We start from the raw sequence: 26,844 nt of genomic DNA, 5'->3' as shown, positions 1-26,844 counted from the left end.
CACCCTGGTGGTCCAGGAGCCCCCACCCTGATGTTCTTCCCTGGTGGGGGGTGCCAGAGCCGCCTGGAGAAGATCCTGAGGCTGCGGTCACGGGCCAAGGCCAGAGCAACTGTCTTCGAATTGGCTGGACACCCCCAAGGTGCACTGTGGAGGAAGAGGGGCTCCCTCTCCGGGGACAGACCAGGCCTCCACTTTCAGGGACTCCTGTGAACCAGGCTGGGCCAGCCCTCAGGCCTGCAGCAGAACTTTCCACCTCCCCTGGGTCTGTGGGTCCTGCTCATTCCAATCCTTTCCGGCCCCAAACCCAGTGTCCAAGTCTGCACCCCATGATATTTTGAAAAGTTCTCAGGTTCCTCTCCCTGCTCTGAGAAGCAACTCAAACCTCAGCCCTGACCCAGCACCCTCCATCCGCCTGCCCCGGGCTGAGTTCCAGTGGCCCTGGGCCAGAAGTCTGTGTGCCCAGCAGTCTCTGGAGCAGCGGGGCTGTCCACCTGCAGCTGTGTCTCCTGATCCCAGCCAAGAGGACCGTTGAGTATTAGGGCTGGTGCAGAAAGCAGCAGCCCCTCATCTGTAGCCTTGGACAGAACATCTCCTTTCCTGCAGTGGTTTTACTCCTAGGGTCATGGCATTAGTGACAGCGGTGTCACTAACGCAAACAGAAAAATGCAACACAAACAGAACAATGGGTGGGCGTGGTGGCTCACACCTATAATCCCAGCAATTTGGGAGGCTGAGGCAGAAGATCACTTGAAGCAGAGAGTTCCAGACCAGTCTGGGCAACAGAACAAGGACCCATCGCTACCAAAAATTAAAAATTAGCCTGACCCGGTGGTGGCACCTATAGTCCCAGCTACTCGGGAGGCTGAGGTGAGAGGAACGCTTGAGCCCAGGAGTTGAAGGCTGCAGTGAGCTGTGATCACCACTGCACTCCAGCCTGGGTGACAGAGTGAGACCCTGTCTCAAATCAAAAACCAATACAAAGAAGAAAAATGAAAGAAACTGAAAATGGAGGAAACAGCAACCAAAATGCCTGTTGACTGGAGAATGTTTGTGCCCATGTGGTCCAGGCACAGGCGAGGTGAGTTTTTGCCACTGTGGAGATGAATTCTTTCGGGTTCACATGAAGATGAGGGTGATCAACAGTGCAGGGACTCACAGTGCAGCCTTGAAGGGGAAGAGGGAGTGTCGGGAGATTGTGTCCCACGTGGTTCACATGATTCAGTGAACAGCTTAAAAAGCAGCAAAGGCCAGAGAGAGAGCGAGATTGGGTGTGGGTGCCTGTGCTGGGGAGGTGGGAAGGTTGGTCTCTGTGAACATGGGGGAGGTGGGACTCACTGCCTGTGTGGCAGGGCTTGGGTTGGGTGGAATGTTTGTGACGTCTCAAAGATAGGGTCTAGGAAAAGACAGCAGGATGTCAAGTCTGGAGGCCCCAGATCAGTGGTGTGGCACAGCGATGTGTGGACAACCTGGTTGGTCCAACAGACTTAGTCCCAGCAGTGCTGATCGATGGGTGTGGGCCTCCCCCATCTCCACCATGTGGGGCAGCAGATGAGAGGGTGCTTGCCACCTTGTCAATGACTGTGAGGACCAAGAGGGAGATACAACAGAGCTCAGAGCAGACAAGCAAAGGAAACATCAAATGCCGAGGGGATCTGAAGACTTCCTGCTGCATCTGCAAGGAGTCAGGACTGTGGGAGCTGCCCAGAGGCAGTGGTGGAGACTGGAAGAAGGTCAAAATTCACAGAGGTGCATCTCAAGGAGGCACACGAGGTGGCATGTGTCAGTAGGGCTGGGAGGACACTTTGTCAGCAAACACACCTTCCTTGAGAGAAACCATGCCAGGGCCAGCAAGGTGGAGTGGCTGCCAGGCAGGGCAGGGCAATGAGCAGGGAGACACAGATGGAGCACAGAATGTGGGGTCCTCGGAGGAGTCTCTGTGAGAATATCCCTCCTGTTTGTTCATACCTTGAGGATGGCGGAGAAAGTGGGAGTCCTCACCTGGCGCCTTGCATTGTCCCAGTCCCATCTCCTCTGCCCTGACAAACTCTCTGGGCCCCATCAGCTTCCTTCAAAGACCCTTAGTAAAATACTAGCGAACTGAATCCAGCAATATATAAACAGAAGTATACACCATGGACAAGTGGGATTTATTCCAGGAAGAAAAGGTTGGTTTAACCTCCAAAATCAATTATTGCAATAAACTGTATCAGTAGAATAAAAAAACAAAAATCACATTCTCATCTCCATAGATGCAGAAAGTGCGTCTGAAAAATCTACCATCAATTTCATTTTAAAATACTAAACAAACTACAAATAGAAAGGAGCTTCTTCAACCTCATAAAAGTCATTTATGAAAACCTCACAGCTAACTTCTCCCTTAATTGTAAAAGCTAGCTACTTTCCTCCTAAGTTAGATCAGGAGCAAGGACATCTGCTCACCACTGCTATTTAACACTGTATTAGAGGTTCTAACCAGAACAAGTCGGCAATAAAAATAAAAGGCAGCCGGATGGAAAAAGAAAAAGTAAAACCATCTCTTCAAACTTCACATGATCTTTCATATAGAATATCCTAAGAAGCCCACTAAAAACAGTATTAGTTCTAACAAAAGTAATTCAGCAAGATTTCAGGGTATGAGATCAATATGAAAAATCATTTGTATTTTCCCTACTAGTAATGAAGAATCTGAAAAAGGAATTAAGAAAATAATTCCATTTTCAATACCATCAAAAGGAATAGAATACTTAGGAATGCATTTAACAAAAGAAGTTCAACTCTTATGCTCTGAAAACTACAGAACCCTGTTGAAGAAAATTAAAGATCTAAATAACTGAAAAAGCATCCCATCCATGTTCATGGGTCAGAAGACATGATGTTGCTGAGACGACAATGCTGCTCAAATCGATCTACAGATCCAATGCAATCCCTATCACAGTCTCAAAGAATCTCTTCTTTGTAGAAATTGGTAAGCTGATTATAAAATTCATATGGAATTGCAAGAGACCCACAAATGCCAAAATAGTCTTGAAAAAGAGTAAAGTAGAAAGACTCACACTTCCCAACTTAAAAATTTACTACAAAGTAGCAATAATGAAAACAGTGAAATACCGGCACAAGGACAGACATATAGATCAATAGAACAGAATCGTGAGTTCAGAAATAAAGCCATACATCTATGGTCACCTTTTTTTAAAACTTATACTTCAAGTTCTAGGGTACATGTACACAACGTGCAGGTTTGTTACACATGTATACGTGTGCCGTGTTTGTTTACTGCACCTATTAACTCATCATTTACATTAGGTATTTCTCCTAATGCTATCCCTCTCCCAGCCTCCCAACCCCACGACAGGCCCCGGTGTGTGATGTTCCCTGCCCTGTGTCCAAGGGTTCTCATTGTTCAGTTCTCACCTATGAGTGAGAACATGCAGTGTTTGGTTTTCTGTCCTTGTGATAGTTTGCTCAGAATGATGATTTCCAGCTTCATCCATGTCGCTACAAAGGACATGAACTCATCCTTTTTTATGACTACATAGTATTCCATGGTGTATATGCGCCACATTTTTTTGATCCAGTCTATCATTGACGGACATTTGAGTTGGTTCCAAGTCTTTGCTATTGTGAACAGTGCCGCAGTAAACATAAGTGTGCATGTGTCTTTATAGTAGCAGGATTTATAATCCTTTGGGTATATACCCAGTAGTGGGATCACTGGGTCAAATGGTATTTCTAGTTCTAGATCCTTGAGGAATCGCCACACTGTCTTCCACAATGGTTGAACTAGCTTACAGTCCCACCAACTGTGTAAAAGTGTTCCTATTTCTCCACATCTTCTCCAGCACCTGTTGTTTCCTGACTTTTTGATGATTGCCATTCTAACTGGTGTGAGATGGTATCTCATTGTGGTTTTGATTTGTATTTCTCCAATGACCAGGGGTGATGAGCATTTTTTCATGTGTCTGTTGGCTGCATAAATGTCTTCTTTTGAGAAGTGTCTGTTCATATCCTTTGCCCACTTTTTGATGGGGTTGTTTGAGTTTTTTCTTGTAAATTTAAGTTCTTTGTAGATTCTGGATATTAGCCCTTTGTCAGATGGGTAGATTGCAAACATTTTCTCCCATTCTGTAGGCTGCCTGTTCACTCTGATGGTGGTTTCTTTTGCTGTGCAGAAGCTCTTTAGTTTAATTAGATCCCATTTATCTATTTTGGCTTTTGTTGCCATTGCTTTTGGTGTTTTAGTCATGAAGTCCTTGCCCATGCCTATGTCCTGAATGGTATTGCCTAGGTTTTCTTCTAGGGTTTTTATGGTTTTAGGTCTAACATTTAAGTCTTTAATCCATCTTGAATTAATTTTTGTATAAGGTGTAAGGAAGGGATCCAGTTTCAGCTTTCTACATATGGCTAGCCAGTTTTCCCAGCACCATTTATTAAATAGGGGATCCTTTCCCCATTTCTTATTTTTGTCAGGTTTGTCAAAGGTCAGATGGTTGTAGGCATGTGGTGTTATTTCTGAAGCCTCTGTTCTGTTCCATTGGTCTATTTCTCTGTTTTGGTACCAGTACCATGCTGTTTTGGTTACTGTAGCCTTGTAATATAGTTTGAAGTCGGGTAGTATGATGCCTCCAGCTTTGTTCTTTTGGCTTAGGATTGTCTTGGCGATGCAGACTCTTTTTTGGTTCCATACGAACTTTAAAGTAGTTTTTTCCAATTCTGTGAAGAAAGTCATTGGTAGCTTGATGGGGATGGCATTGAACCTATAAATTACCTTGGGCAGTATGGCCATTTTCACGATATTGATTCTTCCTATCCATGAGCATGGAATGTTCTTCCATTTGTTTATGTCCTCTTTTATTTCATTGAGCAGTGGTTTGTAGTTCTCCTTGAAGAGGTCCTTCACATCCCTTGTAAGTTGGATTCCTGGGTATTTTATTCTCTTTGAAGCAATTGTGAATGGGAGTTCACTCATGATTTGGCTCTCTGTTTGTCTGTTATGGGTGTATAAGAATGCTTATGATTTTCGCACATTGATTTTGTATCCTGAGACTTTGCTGAAGTTGCTTATCAGCTTAAGAAGATTTAGGGCTGAGACGATGGGGTTTTCTAAATATACAATCATGTCATCTGCAAACAGGGACAATTTGACTTTCTCTTTTCCCAGCTGAATATTCTTTATTTCCTTCTCTTGCCTGATTGCCCTGGCCAGAACTTCCAACACTATTTTGAATAGGAGTGGTGAGAGAGGGCATCCCTGTCTTGTGCCACTTTTCAAAGGGAATGCTTCCAGTTTTTGCCCATTCAGTATGATACTGGCTGTGGGTCTGTCACAAATAGTTCTTATTATTTTGAGATACATTCCATCAATACCTAGTTTATTGAGAGTTTTTAGCAAGAAAGGCTGCTGAATTTTGTCAAAGGCCTTTTCTGCATCTATTGAGATAATCATGTGGTTTTTGTCTTTGGTTCTGTTTATGTGATGTAAAATAATTATTGATTTGCATATGTTGAACCAGCCTTGCATCCCAGGGATGAAGCCAACTTGATCTTGGTGGCTAAGCTTTTTGATATGCTGCTGGACTCAGTTTGCCAATATTTTATTGAGGATTTTTGCATCAGTGTTCATCAGGGATATTGGTCTAAAAAATTCTCTTTTTTTGTTGTGTCCCTACCAGGCTTTGGTATCAGGATGATGCTGGCCTCATAAAATGAGTTAGGGAGGATTCCCTCTTTTTCTATTGATTGGAATAGTTTCAGAAGGAATGGTACCAGCTCTTCTTTGTACCTCTGGTAGAATTCAGCTGTGAATCCATCTGGTCCCGGACTTTTTTTGGTTGGTAGGCTATTAACTATTGCCTCAAATTCAGAGCCTGTTATTGGTCTATTCAGCGATTCAACTTCTTCCTGGTTTAGTCTTGTAAGGGTGTATGTGTCCAGGAATTTATCCATTTCTTCTAGATTTTCTAGTTTATTTGCATAGAGGTGTTTATAATATTCTCTGATAGTAGTTTGTATTTCTGTGGGATTGGTGGTGATATCCCCTTTATCATTTTTGTCTATTTGATTCTTCTGTCTTTTCTTCTTTATTAGTCTTGCTAGCAGTCTATCAGTTTTGTTGATCTTTTCAAAAAACCAGCTCCTGGATTCATAGATTTTTTTGAAGGGTTTTTTGTGTCTCTATCTCCTTCAGTTCTCCTCTGATCTTAGTTATTTCTTGCCTTCTGCTAGCTTTTGAATGTGTTTGCTCTTGCTTCTCTAGTTCTTTTAATTGTGATGTTAGGGTGTCAATTTTAGATCTTTCCTGCTTTCTCTTGTGGGCATTTAGTGCTATAAATTTCCCTCTACACACTGCTTTAAATGTGTCCCAGAGATTCTGGTACATTGTGTCATTGTTCTCATTGGTTTCAAAGAACATCTTTATTTCTGCCTTCATTTCGTTATTTACCCAGTAGTTATTCAGGAGCAGGTTGTTCAGTTTCCATGTAGTTGTGCAGTTTTGAGTGAGTTTCTTAATCCTGGGTTCTAATTTGATTGCAGTGTGGTCTGAGAGACAGTTTGTTGTGATTTCTGTTCTTTTATATTTGCTGAGGAGTGCTTTACTTCCAACTATGTGGTCAATTTTGGAATAAGTGTGATGTGGTTCTGAGAAGAATGTATATTCTGTTGATTTGGGGTGGAGAGTTCTGTAGATGTCTATTAGGTCTGCTTGGTGCAGAGCTGAGCTCAAGTCCTGGATATCCTTGTTAACCTTCTGTCTCGTTGATCTGTCTAATATTGACAGTGGGGTGTTAAAGTCTCCCATTATTATTGTGTGGGAGTCTAAGTCTCTTTTTAGGTCTCTAAGAACTTGCTTTATGAATCTGGGTGCTCCTGTACTGGGTGCATATATATTTAGGATAGTTAGCTCTTCTTGTTGAATTGATCCCTTTACCGTTATGTAACGGCCTTCTTTGTCTCTTTTGATCTTTGTTGGTTTAAAGTCTGTTTTATCAGAGACTAGGATTGCAACCCCTGCTTTTTCTTGCTTTCCATTTGTTTGGTAGATCTTTCTCCATCCCTTTATTTTCAGCCTATGTGTGTCTCTGCACGAGAGATGGGTCTCCTGAATAGAGCACACTGATGGGTCTTGACTCTTTATCCAATTTGCCAGTCTGTGTCTTTTAATTGGGGCATTTAGCCCATTTACATTTAAGGTTAATATTGTTATGTGTGAATTTGATCCTGTCATTATGATGTTAGCCTGTTACTTTGCCCATTAGTTCATGCAGTTTCTTCCTAGCTTCGATAGTCTTTACAATTTGGCATGTTTTTGCAGTGACTGGTACTGGTTGTTCTTTTCCATGTTTAGTGCTTCCTGCAGGAGCTCTTGTAGGGCAGGCCTGGTGGTGACAAAATCTCTCAGCATTTGCTTGTCTGTAAAGGATTTTATTTCTCCTTCACTTATGAAGTTTAGTTTGGCTGGATATGAAATTCTGGGTTGAGGCTCTCCTCACTTCCTCCCAGACAGGGTGGCAGCCAGGCAGAGGCGCTCCTCACTTCCCAGACGTCCAGGCGGGCCCCGTCTGGGAGGTGAGGAGCGCCTCTGCCTGGCCGCCCATCGTCTGGGATGTGAGGAGCGCCTCTGCCTGGCTGCCACCCTGTCTGGGAGGAAGTGAGGAGCGCCTCTGCCCGGCCGCCCTGTCTGGGAGGAGAAATTCTTCTGCCTTGGGATGCTGTTGATCTATGGCCTTTCCCCCAGCCCCGTGCTCTCTGAAACATGTGCTGTGTCAACTCAGGGTTAAATGGATTAAGGGCGGTGCAAGATGTGCTTTGTTAAACAGATGCTTGAAGGCAGCATGCTCTTTAAGAGTCATCACCACTCCCTAATCTCAAGTACCCAGGAACACAAACACTGCAGAAGGCCGCAGGGACCTCTGCCTAGGAAAACCAGAGACCTTTGTTCATGTGTTTATCTGCTGACCTTCTCTCCACTATTATCCTATGACCCTGCCATATTCCCCTCTCCGAGAAACACCCAAGAATGATCAATAAATACTTAATAAAAAAAAAAAGAAAAAAAAAAAAGAAATTCTGGGTTGAAAATTCTTTTCTTTAAGAATGTTGAATATTGGCCCCCACTCTCTTCTGGCTTATAGAGTTTCTGCCGAGAGATCCACTGTTAGTCTGATGGGCTTCCCTTTGTGGGTAACCCAACCTTTCTCTCTGGCTGCCCTTAACATTTTTTCCTCCATTTCAACCTTGGTGAATCTGTCAATTATGTGTCTTGGGGTTGCTCTTCTCGAGGAGTATCTTTGTGGTGTTCTCTGTATTTTCTGAATTTGAATGTTGGCCTGCCTTGCTAGGTTGGGGAAGTTCTCCTGGCTAATATCCTGAAGAGTGTTTTCCAGCTTGGTTCCATTCTCCCTCTCACTTTCAGGTACACCAATCAAACGTAGATTTGGTTTTTTCACATAGTCCCATATTTCTTGGAGGCTTTGTTTCTTTTTACTCTTTTTTCTCTAAACTTCTCTTTTCACTTCATTTCATTAATTTGATCTTCAATCACTGATACCCCTTCTTCCAGGTGATCGAATCGGCTACTGAAGCTTGTGCATGCACCACATAGTTCTCTTGCCATGGCTTTTAGCTCCATCAGGTCATTTAAAGTCTTTTCTACACTGTTTATTCTAGTTAGTCATTCACCTAATCTTTTTTCAAGGTTTTTAGCTTCCTTGCGATGAGTTCGAACATCCTCCTTTAGCTTGGAGAAGTTTGTTATTACCGACTTTCTGAAGCCTACTTCTGTCAACTCGTCAATGTCATTCTCCGTCCAGCTTTGTTCCATTGCTGGTGAGGCACTGTGACCCTTTGGAGGAGAAGGGGTGCTCTGGTTTTTAGAATTTTCATCTTTTCTGCTCTGGTTTCTCCCCATCTTTGTGGTTTTATCTACCTTTGGTCTTTGATGATGGTGACCTACAGATGGGATTTGGGTGTGGATGTTCTTTTTTGTTGATGCTGATGCTATTCCTTTCTATTTGTTAGTTTTCCTTCTAACAGTCAGGTCCCTCAGCTGCAGGTCTGTTGGAGTTTGCTGGAGGTCCACTCCAGACCCTGTTTGCTTGGGTATCACCAGCAGAGGCTGTGGAACAGCAAATATCGCTGCCTGATACTTCCTCTGGAAGCTTCATCGCAGAGGGCCACCCAGCTGTATGAGGTGTCAATTGGCCCCTACTGGGAGGTGTCTCTAAGTTAGGCTACACAGGGGTCAGGGACCCACTTGAGGAGGCAGTCTGTCTGTTCTCAGAGCTTAAATACCATGCTGGGAGAACCACTGCTCTCTTCAGAGCTGTCAGACAGGGACTTTTAAGTCTGAAGAAGTTTCTGCTGCCTTTTGTTCAGCTATGCCCTGCCCCCAGAAGTGGCGTCTACAGAGGCAGGTGGGCCTCATTGAGCTGTGGTGGGCTCCACCCAGTTCGAGCCTCCCAGCTGCCTTGTTTACCTACTCAAGCCTCAGCAAAGGTGGGCACCCCTCCCCTAGACAGGCTTGCTGCCTCGCAGTTCAATCTTGGACTAGCACTGAGCAAGGCTCCATGGGCGTGGGACCTGCTGAGCCAGGTGTGGGATATAATATCCTGGTGTGCCATTTGCTAAGACCATTGGAAAAGCTCATTATTTAGGTGGCAGTGTTCCGATTTTCCAGGTATAGTCTGTCACAGCTTCCCTTGGCTAGGAAAGGGAAATCCTGTGACCCCTTGTGCTTCCCAGGTGAGGTGATGCCCTGTCCTGCTTTGGCTCACCCTCTGTGGGCTGCACCCACTGTCCAGCCAGTCCCAATGAGATGAACCAGGTACCTCAGTTGGAAATGCAGAAATCACCATCTTCTGCATCGATCACACTGGGAGCTGCAGACTGGAGCTGTTCCTATATGGCCATCTTGGAACGGACCACCCCTGTCACCTGACTTTTTTACAAAGGTGGCAAGACCATCCATTGAGGACAGAATAATATTTCCAACAAATGGTATTGAAACTTGATAACTATGTGGAAAAGAATGAAGTTGTGTCCTTATCTCAGACCATATATGAAAATTAATCTGATATTGAACAAAGATCTAATCATAAGAGCAAAAAATAACAGCCTTAGAGGGAAACATAGATGTAATCCTTACTGACCTTGGGTTTGGTGAAGGTCATGGCACCAAGAATATGAGCAAGAAAAGAAAAAGTAGATAGTTTGGACTTCACCAAAATTGAAAACATGTGTGCTTCAAAGGACACTCTCAAAAGTGAAAGGACAAACCACAGAATGGGAGACAGTATTTGCTAATCATCTATATGATCAGGGATTTGTATCATGAGTATACAAAGTACTCTTAACAATCAAGGAAGATAAACAAATGGCCAAAAAACACAGGCAAAGATACTCAATGTCATTAGTCATATGGGAAATGCAAATCAAAACCACAATGAGATGGCACTTCACATCTACTAGAAAGACTAAAATAAAAAACATCAGGTAATAACAAGTGCTAGAACCCTCATACATGGCTGGTGGGACTGTAAAATGGTGCAGCCACTCTGGAAAACAGTCTCACAGTCTCTTTAATAATTATCTAGAGAGTTACCATAGAACCCAACAATTCCACTACTGGGAATATACCTAACAGAACACAAGTCCAAGTTTCCATGATGGCAGTGTACAAGCAAGCTGGCTTCCCTCCCATCTCAAAGAAAACCAAAACCAAATACACAGCACTGAGATTATCACCAGCAATATCCCAGGACTCAAATATGAGGATGAGATAGTTCCTGGGGCCACAGAAAAGTAAAAAAACTCCTAGAGCAGATGTAAGAAAACGGGATTTACATGCCCAAATGCCCTTCTCCCCTGTCTGCTCAGCACCAAATGTGCAGAACATTTCCCCCTGACTCACAGTTTCTACACTGGACAAAGTGACATGGAGGCAGACAACCAGCTTCCTTCCCATGTTGGGTTTCCTGGGCAGGAGACCTGCCCCTGCTTCAACCCAGAGGTATCATCAGGAGTGCCTGAAGGGAAAAATATTTCTGAGGAAAGTCAGAGACAAAAGGGGAAATGGGACTCCCATCCCACCCTTGAAAATTCTGCTGTGTAACTCAGCCAAAGGAGACACTAAATCAGGGTGGCTGTTCACAGTGCCATGCTGTAGGAAGTAAGTCCCACAGGCCCCCAGGCATGCAGCCCTGGTCAGCCTTCCCACATGACCAGGATATCCCCTTGGGGCCTCTCTCTTTGGGACTGGCAGTACTCTACTGTTGACTAGAACCAAGGCAAAGTTGGGCTTAAGTTGCCATCTAGTGCAGAAAAGGAGGCAGCAACCTAGCAGGAAAAAAGAAAAAGGAAAGAAACAGATACATTACAAAGATCTCTAATGAAACATATCCAGTAAAAACCAGGCTGGGTGTGGTGGCTCACACCTGTAATCCCAGCACTTTGGGAGGTCGAGGTGGGAAGATCATTTGAGCCCAGGAGTTTGAAAGCAGCTTGGGCAACACAGCAAAACCTCATCTCTACAAAAATATACAAAAATTAGCTGGCCTGAACTACTCAGGAGACCGAGGTAGCAGGATCACCTGAGCCTGGAATGTGGAGTTGCAGTGAGCCACAATCACCACTACATACCAGCCTGGGTGACAGAGTGAGACCCTGTCTTAAAACACACACACACACACACACACACACATACACGCAAAGAAACAAAAAGAAGCCAGACAGAGAAGTCTGAAATAAATACATAATTCTTCTGTGCAAGGACATAGACATACATTCACAAGAAACAATGGCAAACAGGGAGCCATGACCTCCCCAACCAAACAAGGCAGGGAACCAGTAACTGACCCTAAAGAGACAGCAATATGTGAATTCTCTGACCAAGAATTCAAAATAGTAGTTTTAAGGAAACTCAGTGATCTCCAAGATAACAAAGAAAAGCAATTCAGAAATTTATGAGAAATAATTAACGAAGACATTGAAATAATCTAAAAAGTCAAACAGAAACCTTGGAAATGAGAGATATATTTGCTGAACTGAAAAATTCATTACAGGCTCTCAACAGCAAAATAAATAAAGCAGAGGTAAGAATCAATGAACCTGAAGACAGCTATTTGAAAGTACACAAAGGAGAAAAAAGAGAGAAGAATGAAAAGGAATGAAGATAACCTATAAGATACAGAAAATTACCTCAAAAGACCAAATCTAAGAATTACTGGTGTTTAAGAGGGAGTTAAGCAAGCACCAGGGGTAGGAAGCTGTTCAAAAACTAATAACAGAAAAATTTCCAAAACTTGAAGAAGAGATAAATATTCAGGTACAGGAAAGTTAGAGAACACCAAAGAGATCTGACCCAAATAGGACTACCCTGACACATATAATAATCAAACTCTTAAAGGTCAAGGACAAAAAGAGGACCCTAAAAGTGGCAAGAGAAAATAGGCAGACATGTAAAGGAGCTCCAGTTCATCTGGCAACAGAATTCTTAAGGGAAACTCTACAGGCCAGGAGTGAGTGGTATGACATTTTGAAAGTGTTGAACAGAAAAAAAATCCTCAACTGTCATCCAAGAATAATGTATCCAGCAAAACTGAACTTCAAATATGAAGGAGAAATAAAGTCTCTCCCAAACAAAAGCTGAGAGAATTCACCACCACCACATCTGTCTTACAAGAAATGCTAAAGGGAGCGTTTCAAACTGAAAGAAAAAAACACTCATGTATAAAAAGAAAACATCTGAAAGTATAAAACCTAGGGTAAAATTAAGTACACAGACAAACCAAAATATTGCAATACTGTAACTGCAGTGTGCAACCCACTCATAACTTTAGTATGAAGCGCAAAGACAAAACTACCAAAATCAATAATAGCTACAGAAACTTATTATAATAAAACCACAAAGTAATCCCTGAATACAGAGCAAGGGAGGGAAGAACAGATATGAATAGAGACTCCACTATGAGTGCTCAAGTACATGCAGGCAAACAAATGCTCATGAACATCTCCACTAAACGATATATTTTTTTTATTTTTCTCTTACAACAAACCATAAATGGGCCACCTAAAGGAGCAGTGGATAAGGGTCTCTGGCTTACAAGGGAATAATGGAGAGCAACATTTCTCTGCGGAACAGGTGAAGATGGTCAGACCCTCCAAGGAGGGGTCCTCATGGCAATATATTGCTGACTATGATAGAGGCAAAGCTCAGGAACAGTTTTGACACCCCCAGCCTCACAGTTCCTTCTGGAAGCTCCTCCTCAGTTACTTCATCGGGTAACATGTCCCTTTCAAGATTAGTAGGTCCTCCTGCATTGCAAACCATGCCACCACAACAACGAACCCAGTAGAAGCTATTAGTTTTGAAGATTTTTCTTGGGGCTTCAGGAGGCTGTTCAGCTGCATATACAAATGTGCAGTTGTTTGTGCAGTTCTTATAAACAAGTAGTTCACGAGAATTTATGCCTAAAAAAAGAAGCAGCAATGAAAATAATTGATTTCACATTTTCTGCTTGTAAATATTGAAGCACATCCACCTCACATTCAACCATAATTAGCTCCATGTTCACATTCTACACTCCCAGCTGTCTAGAACACTTGACTGAGAGAGAATATCCAAGTCCACTAGCGGGTCTCATCACTCCCAGAACAACTTCTTCTGGAGACAGTTTTCTATCTAAGCTGCCATCTTTAGGCCTCTGGCCCTCCCAAAATGATATCATGGTACCTTGTCATGTAGCTACGCACAATGAAATGTCCTGTTCATTTTTTATGGTAAGAATTCTAGAGCCCGAGAAATTAAATGCAGACCAGAAATCATGTTTCACTTATGGTCTAGAGATCACATGGACCTTTAACAGAGGTGCCCATATTAATGTAGCCTTAACTAGATTTTCTGCAGTTGGCAAGACCCTTCTAGTGTAAACTCCTTCCTGGGACCCTCAGCCTGGTGTTTCAGTCTCCTGGACCAACATATAAATGCTCTTGAGCCCTTGGTGCCAACCTCCTCCCCATTACAGACTTGATGCACCATTCCAACTAGGTACATGTTATCCGATGGACAAGCCCTCTGGTGAAGGTTATCGATCGCAACTAATGTGATCACGACTAATGTGATCAATAACCTTCACTAGAGGGCTTGCCCAGTAGCCTCAGCTGACCAATGCCACCTGACCAAAGCTCCATCTAACACCTCCTTCAAGAATCCCTGGGTTAAATACCTTGGCCCTCATCACTACTTCTGTTCCCCTTGAAGTCTATCCAGTGTTTACACAAATACTTTATTCTGGAACTTACCATAATTGATTTATCTATTCATGGCTCTTGGTCTTGTCTCCTCTATAACACCAGAAACAACTGATGAATACGAACCAGTCACTTGTTTTCTGTTATTTTCCATTTAAAAAGTTTATTGGAGTTCAACATTCTACAGAAATGTGCCTGACCATAAGTCCACAACTCAATGGATTTCCACCAAGTGCCTACAGCCAGTACTCAGCATGCAGCATCAGAAACAGAGCTGCAAGAGAGACCCAGGATTCTTCACTCTGTTCCTCCATGCAGACACTGCTGTGAGCAGCCCAGGCCAAAGACAGGAAATGTATGGACTTCTAAACCTATAGGTTAGTTCTGTTTGGTTTTGAACTTTATGAAATGAAATTATACATTATATCTGCTTTTGTGGATGGCTTCTTTTGCTTTAATCTGTGTTTATGAAATTTATCCCTGTTGTTGCACACTGTTGTATATTGTTCATTCTCAAAATTGCATAGCATTACATTGGTGAACATACCACAATTTATTGTTGATGGACATTAAGGTTGTTTCTGGTTTTTGTCTACTCCAAACAGTGCTGCAATGAATACTCTTGTCCTGTATTTGCCTTGAGGTGAGCCTGTATAAGCTTTTTTATAATTAGCTACGTACCTAGGAGCAGAAGCACTGAGTCTCAGTGTTTGATATACAGCTTTAGCAGACAACGTCGAAGAGTTTTCTACACTGGGTTGAACTTATCTATAGTCTGAGGGATTGTGCACACTTCAGAACGCTGACAACACTTGGTATGATCATTTTAGGATATTGAGTCATCTCCTGTGGTGTTAGTGTGTTGTGGTTTTAAGCTGCATTTCTTGCAAGAAGAATGACAGTGAACAACTTTTCTTATGTATGTTACACATTCAGACACCACTTTCTGGCAAATTCTCTTTAAACCTTTTGTTTAAATTTCCATTGATCAGCTTTTTATTAATTCATAGGAATAAGTTCATTATATTATGAATACAAGTACTTTAGTAAATACATGTTTTGAAATGCTTTCTCCTCATCTGTGGCTTGCGGTTTTACTATTTCACAGGTATCTTCTTAGGAACAGAAGTTTTGAAGTTAAAGGTAATTCAACCTATCAATTTCATTCTTATGCGACTAGCACTATTTTGTCCTATTTTTTAAATTCTTAATTCCTAAAAGTCATAAATACAGCATTTTACATTTTTCTCTAAAAATTTTATTGGTTTAATATTTACACTGAGATCTACAAACCACCTGAAACTGCTTCTTTTATATGGTGCAAATATTGTGTATGAATATCTAACATATCCACCACTACTCAGCGCAGAGAAGTGTCTTTACCTACTGCACTGCAGGGTCAACTTTGTCAGAGGTCAAGAAACCAGAAGTATGTGGCTTTTTCTGAATTATTTCTCTTCTAGTGTTGTATTTTTCAATCCTGACCACAGGATCCAACACCAAACCGTTTTGATTAAGGAAACTATATGAATAATTTTGATAGTTCAGAGCACAAGTCCTCGAGCTTTTTTCTTTTTCCCCAAGACTGATTTGGCTATTCCTAGCCCTTCATATTTTCAAAAAGCATTCGGCACCAACTTGTCAAAACACAAACACACCCCTGCTGAGACTTTGACTGAAATTCTTCTGGATTTGTAGGTTAATTGGAGAAGAGATATCCTTACTCTTTTGACTCTCATGATCCATAAGTGTAGTGTACAATTCCATGTGTTTAAGTCTTTAATGGTGTTTTAAGTCTTCAATAGTGTTCTTGCAGTTTGAGTGTTGAAATCTTGCACAAATCCAGTTAGATTTGTGGTACTTGATTTTATGATACTTTAAAGAGCACCATTCCTTGGATTTCATTTTCAATCTGTTTGTTGATGTACAAAAGGACAATTGATTTTGTAAACTGATTTTTGAATACTTATCTTGTATCCAGGATCTTTCCTAAAGATATTTGTTATTTGAAGTTTGTTGTCTCTGATGAATAGTAAGCAGTTTAAATTCTTTCTTTCTCCTCTCCATGAGACTTAATACTTCCTCTTGCCTAACTGAACTACCTAAGAACTCCAGTTCCACTGGGAATAGAAGTGGTGATGGTAGACATTTCCCTCAGAGATTTGGAAAGAGTGTTGGATTTTATCAAAACATTTCAGCATCTACAATCATCTCTGCCCTTTTCTTTGTTAATGTGGTGAATTAAACTGATGGGTTTCAAATTGTAAACCACATTGCAATTCTGTTATTCAATCCACAAGGTAGTGGGGTTATGGTGTGTGTGTGTGCGCATGTGTGTGTGTGTGTGTGAATGAATCTTTTATTTTAAAATAGTTTTAGGTTTTCAGAAAAGTTGCAGAGATAGTGCAGAGTTCCTATATGCCTCATACCAGGCCCCTTGTCTCAGGACACTGCCTGCGTTTCTTTCCATAGAGGTCTTTTGCTTACCATCCTGCACAGCCCCAGAAATCAGCAAATCTCCTGAAAGGAAAAATGTCCCAGCATTCCAGCATTCCCAATTTCTTTGTCCTAATATCCATCAGGGTTCATTCAGGAAAATGGAGCCTCTAAAACAGTCTAGGTCTAAGTTATTAAATAAAAGTGTTACAGCTGCCATGACCATGGGGGAGCCAAGAAAGGAAGTCAGTCAGGTAAGGCTGAAGATCAGAGGAACAGTCCGGAGCTAGGTCACTTACACTGGGGCAGGCTGGAACAGCCCAACTTTGCAGGGCAATATCAAAGGCCATGCACCGTTATCCTCTCAAGAAAGGCTGTGCAGAAGAGTCTCTTGCAGAGATGTTTAAACTGCTCCACTGGAGTACCCATCACCTAGGCAGGCCAATGGCCAAATACCTGCTGGAGTCTTAGGAATTGCTTTCAGTCAAAGGCTCAAAAGTGGAGAAGATGGGGTGGACATGAAGGAGGACAGATTGGAGTCCGCCAGTGTCCATCACTTCGTGACCTTCCAGAAGAGTGATCTCTGCTTCACCCATACCTTGCAAATCTCACTCAAGTTCCTCTTTTTGCCAACTATTATCCCATGAGGGAGTTACAGGAAAGAGAGTTCTCAGCCTCATTTAGAGGCAGTAATCCCAACATGACAAAACCATGCCACCAAGGTCCCCAGCAGTGGCCACTGTGGAGACAAAGCCCAGATTCTCAGCCTCCTGCCCATGTCCCAAATCAGCAGTTGGTCTGAAGAAGAGGTGTGTATGAGTCTCTTCTCACGCTGCTATAAAGAACTGCCTTAGACTGGGCAATTTATAAAGGAAAGAGGTTTAATTGACTCACAGTTCCGCATGGCTGGGGAGGCCTCAGGATACTTACAATGATGGCAGAAGGGGTAGCAAACACATCCTTCAAATGATGGCAGGAAGGAGAAGTGCCGGGGAAAAGTTCCTTATAAAACCATCAGATCTTGTGAGAACTCACTATCATGAGAACATCATGAGGGTAACCACCCACATGATTCAACTACCTCCCACCAGGTCCCTCCCATGATACACGGGGATTATGGGAGTTACAATTCAAGATGAGATCTGGGTGGGGACATAGCCAAACCACACCGAGGTGGTAATCAGGGGATTATTTTTGCACAAAGCTTAGAACGCAGAATGACATGTGAAATTGCAAGCACAACCACAGACACCGGGGACAAAAGGGCTAGAGGAAAGGCCCTGAGCAGGGCCCCAGACAAGGCCTCCAACTGTGCGCCAGGACATACACTGGCTGCACCCTCCCTGCTTGCTCCATTGGTCACTGGGCCTCTGGCCATACATCTTCTACAGGTTAGGGCCCTGGGGAGAGAGGGCACCTTTCTCAGAGCACCAGAGGGCTCTGAGGAAGAAGCAAGAGCATCCTGGAAGTACAGGCTGTGCCCTGACCTCATGCTTGTCCTTCCCATCTGTGTGTGGTAGGTTTTTCCCTGAGGGGAGTCCATGGCCCATCCACTGCTTTGACCTGCCGAGCTGGAAGCACTCTCTAGACTACCAGAAATTGAATGGCCAGTGAGGACTCGCCTAGGCAGCATGGGGTGTCTACACACACGACCAGGGACAGTAGAGGCTCTGAGGTCCAGCAATGCTCCTACCCCCTAGAGACACTGCAGATGTGTGGACAGATTGTACTACTTTGCAGAGTACCTGGCTCTACAAGATGATGCATGCTGGCCTAACATGAGGCTGAGACCAAAGCGTGCAGAAACGCACTCAGGATGGGAGGACATGAGGGAAGGGGAAACAGAGCTGGGTGTAGAGAAGAAAGCAGACTGGCCCTGGCCCCAGAAACTACCCAAGTAAGGGACTAATTTACAATGTGTCAAAATGACAAAGAGGTACTTACGAATGGAGATTGTCATACAGCGCCTAATATGATACGGACATACTCTAGTTTGGGGACAGTTGAAGTCATTTATGGCCGCACAGTCATGGCATCTCACATTATAGGTCCCTGAGAGGGGAGAAAGCAGGCTTCAGGCTTCTGCTCCACCACGCCCTTTCCACCCATTACCAGATCACTCCACCCTCCTTCAATGGCCAGCCCTTCCCCTCTGCTTCCAAGGACTTCTCCTAGCCTGCACAGCTCAGCTCTCTATGCAGTCTGAGTCTGGCCCAGGCTAGCTCCTGGGAGGGAGGCCAGGCACAAGGAGAGCTTTCCCTGCTCTCCAACGCAGGCTCCAGAGAGCACCACTGGTGGTCACATATGGGATTGCTATGCTCTGCAGACCTGGCCCACCTCACCAAGGAAGACTGGATACTCACAGGGGTCCAGCATCCTCCTGGGTTTCCCTGGACACAGCCCCTCCTGCCTGGCGCTGATGGGGAAGGGCTACATCAAGGTTCCCCCTTGGTCCCTGGTCAGCTGCTCCTCCATCCTAACCCTCTCCTTGCTCATGACTACTCCTGGACTGCCCTAGTGCCCACCCCTGATTACACAGACAATGCAGGCCCCAGCTGGCCGAGACTTGCTCCACGTTGCAGCCAATCATTCCAGTGATCCCCAGCAGCCCCAGGTGAATTCTCGTCCTCTCCAGGACAGTGAGAGGGAATGATACTTACACTGAGCACCCACGGTGACATTGGCTGCCACCAATGGGAGCCCCATGGCTAGGAGTAAGGCAAAAAGGAGCATCACTTCACGCAGGAGCCTGGACCTGAAGGTAAGGAGACCCATACAACACGGTAGTGAGCCATGGCTCCTTGGCCAGCTCTATGCCCCTGGCCTCAACGGCCTCATGAGTCTCCCTGACTCTGCCCACCTGAATGCCTCCCCCACTGGGCCAGCAGCTCCTCGGGTAAGGCACTGGGGTCGGGCAGGTCTCACCCACACACAAGGCTTCGCCAGGCCTGTGCCCTCACCTCAGACAAACTCGCTGTCACTCCTCGAGCCAGGGAGGTCCTGGGGCTGCTTCATGTGGCAGCTCACCCAAGGATCCCCATGCTCCAAAATATTTTTCTGTATCTATTGGTTGATTCTGAACCTCAACAGCGACTTGTGAAATGTTCTCAAATACTGCCCATTGATGTACTTCCTGCTCTCACACACAACTCAGCAACATGAGGGCTGAGGTGACTACAGAAGGGGAGCGAGGACAGAACATGCCAGAAGACCAACTTGAAGGCATCCTCAGTGTCATTACGAGAGAACTCCCTTCCCAAAATCAAGTCTTCCTTCACCCTGGGCATCACCGAGCCATCAGCTAATTACTGGCAAGGGGAGGGTCTGGAGCACCTCACACCTGAGTCCTGATGCCAGCACTGTGGGCTAAGAAACATCCCTCAGGTCACCAATCAGTTGCCACAACTGAGACATTTTCTCGCAGGAACCCAACTGCACCCTTACTCCTGCAAATGCACTGTCTCCATCCCCTACTCCCCTTCAGCAGCCCGACTCAAGGGGGAAGCTCCATCTCCCTGGTTGGGAGCAGGTCAGTCCTCAGTGCTCAGTGGGGCAACTCCCTGGGCCCAGCTGCTGATGCCTGCTGACTCCCCTCATACTAAGGCCCCACCTGGAGGGGGTCAGAGCCTGATTTGTAGCTCCCCCCACCACAGGAGCAGCTGGGGCTACAGAACCAGAAGCTGACTGTGCAGCAAGAAGCCACATCCCAGGGATAGGGACAATCAGGATCCAGTACCCACTTTGCCCCACCCTGTGTACCAAGTCCAGCTCCAGTGGGCGAGGCTGAGATTCAAAATGTCCCTAGCCCTACATCAGCAAGTTTGGGAAAAAAGATGGGCTGGTACCTCTGGGATGCAGGAGACCAAGACTGAGGGCCTGTCAGTGTCCACCCTTGGAAGGGGCTCCTGACTCGCCCGGCCAGCCAGCCTCCCTAGGTGGATCTTCTACCCACTCCATGCCCATACCCCTGAGACCCAGCAGCCCCATCTCCACCCTGTCCTGCCTGCTTTCCCTGGATGCCTCCTTCACTCATCCAACACTTGCTCCCAAAGCTGGGCTCAAGGGCACCTACTGACCCAGAGCATGTACACTGAGGCCCTCTTCCTCTGAACACCCTTCCACTGTCAATGCCCAGAGCACATGCAGGAAAATTCCCATCAAATGTGTTCACTGATTTCCAGCTGGATCTTGGGGCAGATGGGAAAATACCCAAGAGCTAAAATGGAATACTAGAAGAAAGCAAACTGGAAAGTCCACAGTAACTGTATGATTTCCTGGGGCACAGGTTGACACCCAGCGCCCAGAGCTTTAGGATTTTGTAGTAGAACAGGTCCTGGAGACAGAGCCAGGGCCGAGGTGAGTGGGAAATGAGAGCTTGGATTCCTTCACAGAGCATGGATCCTCAAGACTAAAGGTGCCAGAGAAGCAGAGTGGGCTAGAAAATGTGGATCATCAGCATCAGCAAACAGAGACCCTGGTAACTTTGGGCCTCATCTTCCAGAGGATGCATGAAAACAGTGTGTTTCCCAGGAATTCCTTACCCAGAGGCTTTCTCAACAGTCAGTCTGGAGTTAGAACGTGTATGACTGTGTGATCATAAACCCCAGACACAAAAACCACTTGCAAGTGGTCACGAGTCATCCTCATCCTGGGAAGCCAACAGAAACCATCATTGGAGGGGGACATACCCTCCACTCAGAACCCCAGCCTCCGGTTGACTAATGACAAATACAAAAGTGCCACTGACAACCAGAGGCACCGAAGTGATTAAGCCCCCAGGAGCAAAGGCAGAAGAAACAAAATCTCCAAGTTAGATTCCCAAGGAATTCCCATATAGGAATGACTGGATGCAAATGTAAACATACAGCCTTGAAAAGTCAGGAAAAAATCAGGTCACTTCCACTTCTACAAGGGATGCAGTAGGTTGTGGCTGCTCAGAATGTGACAACCGGGCAAATCAATCCAGAGTTAAAAGTCACATTTGAAAGGCCCTTTGACAGATGTGGAAGCACCAAGGCCCACGTAAACCGAAATTCCGAAGAGGGCGAGCCCTTCCCAGGGTACCCTTTGTCATTGCAGATACATTTGTCAGTTTGGGCACCAGCTGAAAGCCAGGCTGGCTACAGACAGGGACTCCAGTAGGGAATGCAAACCAGAGTGCTGTCTTGGCTCACAGGGGACCAAAGTGGCCCAGAATCTCCAGGTACCTAAAGATCAAGCCAGTTTTCCCATGGAAGAGCCTCCAAGTGCTGTGGTGGGAGGGACCCTGGGGAGTCAGAGAGGGCTAGGTAGAATCCCCCCCTCAGTGTGGCAGATCCCAGAAGACAAAGTGCCCCTAGAAGGAGCCTGCCACAGTCACACCACTGGTCTCCATCATAAGCCAGTGGCCCGGATGGAACAGGTGTATGGGATGAGGTTCAAGGGGAAAGTCAAAGCCTAGAAAGGGAAACCCATCCGAGCTGAGGATTCGGTGTGAAAGGTGAGCATACAAATTGGGTCACCCTTGTCACACCCAACTAAGGCAGAGTGCCAGGTGGGGAGACCATTCAGCACTCAGGATAGAAAACATTGCTCCAAGAATGTACTTCTCTGAGGCCTGACTGCTGAAACTGCCTGCGGTAAACTGAAACCAGTTTTATCTGATGGCTACTGAGACCACCTGCTGCAACTCTAAGCCTCAGTTCACCCACTGCTGTCACTGATTCACTCATCAACCAGAGCTTGCCAGCTCCCCAAAATCCTACTAGTGCCAATGAAACTCAGACAGTAATATGTACTATTTCTCTTCTTCATAAAAAAAGAGACATAGTTTCTTTTTTTTTTTTTTTTTTGAGACAGAGTCTCGCTCTGTCCTGCAGGTTGGAGTTGGAGTGCAATGGCGTGATCTCGGCTCACTACAACCTCCACCTCCTGGGTTCAAGCAGTTCTCCTGCCTCAGCCTCCAGAGTAGCTGGGACTATGGGTGCGCGCCACTACGCCTAGCTAATTTTTGTATTTTTAGTAGAGACGGGGTTTCACCATGTTGGCCCCGCTGGTCTTGAACTCCTGACCTCAAGTGATCTGCTTGCCTCAGCCTCCCAAAGTGCTGGGATTACAGCTGTGAGCCACAGCAAATTTTAAAAATCCTTCTCTTTGTTCTTTGGACATACTGAATGCCAGCCTGTCTACCCCCATGCCCCTAACTACAATTATTTCCTCCCAAAGAAAATATTTCAATTTCAGAAAGTCATCTATTTTATTTGACTTCAACAAAAGACAAGCCACACTCTGTAGAAGGGGAAGGGCACCACTCAAGATGGCTTCAGTTAGGGTTAGAGACAGGGCCGGCTCCAGAGGCAGCCAGGGTCAGGTTGAAGCTGCGAGCATCCCAATTGGCCTCCACCTTTGAACAAGCCAGTAGTCCAGGGCCTTCCCACAGGCTCCTGGAGAGAGGAGAGGTCACACATCCCCAGTAGTAACATACAACCACCTCCAAGCTTTCCAGCTATTTTGTACGCAATGCAAGATGTTCAATAAAAACATCACAGGATATGTAAGAATTAGGAATAAATTATTGCTAATCAATAAAACAACAATAGAAATAAACCCACAGTCACTCAAATGTTGACATTAGCATAGAAGTACTTTAAAAATTCTAATGAGAGCATTAAAGAGAAAGAGAAAAAGGTTACTAAATTGATCTTTTAAGATGAAAACATTTTAAAAATAACAGGATGTGTAAGAGGCAGAAATAAGGGACTACAGTATGAATTATTTCTACACCACCATACTTCTGACCCTAAATATGTGAGTTTTTACACACAAACCAGTTCTCCAACTCTGTGGACACTGACTGTCCAACATTTCAATTCAATTCTGACACTGCCTTGAGTAGGGCAGACCCCACAGGTGAAGGGCTCAGTCCCACCCTAATGCCCCCACTTCAGATGCCAATCACAAGTCTGGGCCACGTGTACTTCTGACTGCCCAGTTATAAATCAAGGGTTTCCAAGACCACCTCCTCCTAGATAATTTGCTAGAACAGCTCACAGAGCACAAGAAAACAGTTTACTTACTATTACCAGTTTATCACAAAGGTGACAACTCAGGAACCGTGAAACGGAAGAGATGCATGGGGCAAATACAGGGTAAGCTTAAGATGGCTTCAGACAAAAAGAGTTGGAATATTTTATTATCAGCAGACCCACTACAAGAAATATTGAGTTTATAACATATATAGAAATAAAGTATATGACAATATCACAAAGCAAAGGAGGCTGTAGAACTGAAAGGCAGAAACAGTTATGTCAGCGTCGGCGAGTGCAGGCTTCCAGGCAAAAAACATTGCAAGAGGTGACAAGGACAGATACTTCAGAGCCGAATGCAGTTTCGGACACTCAGAGTCCATTTTCTGACTATGGTGGCATTAAGCATTAAGTCACCCCTAGAAGGATTAACTGGAAAATCCTCATCTGTTTGGAACTTAAGAACACACCTCCGAATAAGAAATGGACCCCCAAATCCTTCTCAATAGAAGTCAAGAATATTTTGGGCAAAGTAACACCAAAGAATGAAAAATAGAAACCTGGCAGAAGTAGCCTGAAGGGACACGGAAGGAAAAGCAGGGCTCCATTAGAAAAGGAAAAAAGACTGGAAACGAAGGCCTCCTTCTCTCCTTCGAAAGCAAGGAGCCAGAAAAGAATGAGCAGCAGAACGTGGAAAGGGCTGCGGCCCGAGACCCCCGCCTTGGGGAATCACAGACAGTGTGGGGGTGGGGCGGCCCCCGGGACACCCCGAGGGAAGGGGGTTCACGAACTGAACGGACCCTCCACCCCCAGTCTCTCGAGGGAAGTTGAGCTGTAAGGGGAGGGGGACCCTGGGACCCCTGAGGGAAGCGGAGTTGGGGTGCTGGCATTTCCCTGGGACCCCTGAGCATAGTTGGGGGGGTCTCCCTGGGACCCTGACGGGAGTGGAGTTTGAGGGGTCCCCCAGTACCCCTGAGAGGAGCTGAGTTAGGGGGTCTCCCTGGGACCCTGACGGGAATGGAGTAGGGGGCGTCTCCCCAGGAACCTGAGGGGAGTGGAGTTTGAGGGGTCCCCCAGTACCCCTGAGAGGAGCTGAGTTCGGGGGGTCTCCCTGGGACCCTGACGGGAGTGGAGTAGGGGGCGTCTCCCCAGGAACCTGAGGGGAGTGGAGTTTGAGGGGTCCCCCAGTACCCCTGAGAGGAGCTGAGTTAGGGGGTCTCCCTGGGACTCCGAGGGGAATGGAGTAGGCGGCGTCTCCCCAGGAACCTGAGGGGAGTGGAGTTTGAGGGGTCCCCCAGTACCCCTGAGAGGAGCTGAGTTAGGGGGTCTCCCTGGGACCCTGACGGGAGTGGAGTAGGGGGCGTCTCCCCAGGAACCTGAGGGGAGTGGAGTTTGAGGGGTCCCCCAGTACCCCTGAGAGGAGCTGAGTTCGGGGGGTCTCCCTGGGACCCTGACGGGAGTGGAGTAGGGGGCGTCTCCCCAGGAACCTGAGGGGAGTGGAGTTTGAGGGGTCCCCCAGTACCCCTGAGAGGAGCTGAGTTAGGGGGTCTCCCTGGGACTCCGAGGGGAATGGAGTAGGCGGCGTCTCCCCAGGAACCTGAGGGGAGTGGAGTTTGAGGGGTCCCCCAGTACCCCTGAGAGGAGCTGAGTTAGGGGGTCTCCCTGGGACCCTGACGGGAGTGGAGTAGGGGGCGTCTCCCCAGGAACCTGAGGGGAGTGGAGTTTGAGGGGTCCCCCAGTACCCCTGAGAGGAGCTGAGTTCGGGGGGTCTCCCTGGGACCCTGACGGGAGTGGAGTAGGGGGCGTCTCCCCAGGAACCTGAGGGGAGTGGAGTTTGAGGGGTCCCCCAGTACCCGTGAGAGGAGCTGAGTTAGGGGGTCTCCCTGGGACCCTGACGGGAGCGGAGTAGCGGGTCTCCCTGGGACCCTGAGGGGAATGGAGTTTGAGGGGTCCCCCAGTACCCCCCAGAGGAGCTGAGTTCGGGGGTCTCCCTGGGACTCCGAGGGGAGTGGAGTTCCCAGGGGAGTGGGGGCACCCCATCCAGGGAAGCGCGGCGCACCCCCAGGCGGCGTCCTGGCGGCCCAAGCAGCTGACGAGGAGGCTTCCGGCCGGGCTGCCTCAGCTGGGCCCCTGGGCAGACTCCAGTCTCACGCCCGGGTCCCGACCCGCCTCCGAAAACTGACCCGTGCCCCTCGGAGCCTGCGGTGTGCGTGCCGCCGCCTCCCGCGATGCGAGCCTCCCGCGCCGGCTGCCCCACCCTCTTTCTGGAACTTTCCGGGGCCTCCGCGGGCCGCACAGCTCCGCCCTCCTTCCCGACCCTCAAGCCCCGTCCCCAGGCTCCAGGACTCCAGCCCGTCTGCCGGTGTTCAAAGGTTGGCAGGGTCCCCCTTGGGGCTCCCAGGTGAAAATATTTCTCACAGAAATCTGCACACCCTGGCTCCATCCACGCTCCCTTCAGGAAAGCCACGGGGAATGTTCTAGAAGCCCACGGCCCTGGCTGCTGGAGAAACGGGACAGCAGCCACCCTGGGCAGCCTGAGGCACCGCCCAGGCCCACCCTGCCCTCAAGGTGCCAGTCCACCCGCCTCGTTCCTGGACCCTCCCTCTAGGTGGTCCCGCCATCACCATAACCCCCGGGGTCCCCTCCGCTCAGGGTGTGACCCCGTCGCCTCTGGAGCCGGCCCTGTCCCTAACCATGACAAAAGCCAGCATGAGCGGTGCCCTTGCCCTTCAGCCCCGCCAGCGCCCACCTGTGCAGAGGTTTCGGGGGAGACCTGCCTGGCTTTCGCTTGAGCTCCTGCCATTTTGCCTTCAAGCTGTGTGTGGCCAGGGACAGTTGGCTTCACCCGAGCATCTCCTACACAGTGTGGCTTGTCTCTTGTCGAAGTCATATAAAATAGGTGAATTTCTGAAATTGAAATGTTTTATTTGGGACGAAATAACTGCAATTAGGGGCATGGGGGCAGACTGGCTGGCCTTCAGTATGTCCAAAGAACAAAGAAAAGGCTTTTTTAAATTCGCAATGGTTCACACCTGTAATCCCAGCATTTTGGGAGGCTGAGGCGGGCAGATGACTTGAGGTCAGGAGTTCAAGACCAGAGTGATCAACATGGCGAAACCCCGTCTCTACTAAAAATACAAAAATTAGCTGGGTGTGGTGG

General features: G+C 46.4%; 1 protein-coding gene and 1 long non-coding RNA gene across 3 annotated transcripts; one reads left to right on the top strand and one right to left on the bottom strand.

Moving 5' to 3' along the window:
- The first annotated feature begins 732 nt into the window (after positions 1-732).
- LOC129047564 (uncharacterized) lies at positions 733-16,509 on the top strand. The gene is made up of 4 exons (XR_008509345.2): positions 733-1,078; positions 14,407-14,621; positions 15,353-15,387; positions 16,315-16,509. It is a non-coding gene; the product is annotated as an uncharacterized LOC129047564 (long non-coding RNA).
- GML (glycosylphosphatidylinositol anchored molecule like) lies at positions 13,008-26,042 on the bottom strand. Of its 2 annotated transcripts, none has more exons than XM_002819503.5 (4): positions 25,868-26,042; positions 19,341-19,435; positions 18,625-18,732; positions 13,008-13,464 (listed from the first exon to the last, which is right to left on the bottom strand). In XM_002819503.5, the coding sequence occupies exons 2-4, from the start codon at positions 19,411-19,413 to the stop codon at positions 13,169-13,171; spliced, it is 477 nt and encodes a 158-aa protein (XP_002819549.2). In that variant the 5' UTR covers positions 19,414-19,435; positions 25,868-26,042; the 3' UTR covers positions 13,008-13,168. The 2 variants fall into 2 exon arrangements, with proteins under 2 accessions (XP_002819549.2, XP_054374949.1); XM_054518974.2 differs by having other exon boundaries at positions 25,744-25,880.
- Between the last annotated feature and the right edge of the window lie 802 nt (positions 26,043-26,844).

The sequence above is a fragment of the Pongo abelii genome, chromosome 7, assembly GCF_028885655.2.
Source record: "Pongo abelii isolate AG06213 chromosome 7, NHGRI_mPonAbe1-v2.0_pri, whole genome shotgun sequence".
In the NCBI taxonomy this organism is placed as follows: domain Eukaryota; kingdom Metazoa; phylum Chordata; class Mammalia; order Primates; family Hominidae; genus Pongo; species Pongo abelii.
The sequence above is the reverse complement of the archived record's forward strand: the minus strand, read 5'-3'. Positions and strand labels throughout refer to the sequence as shown.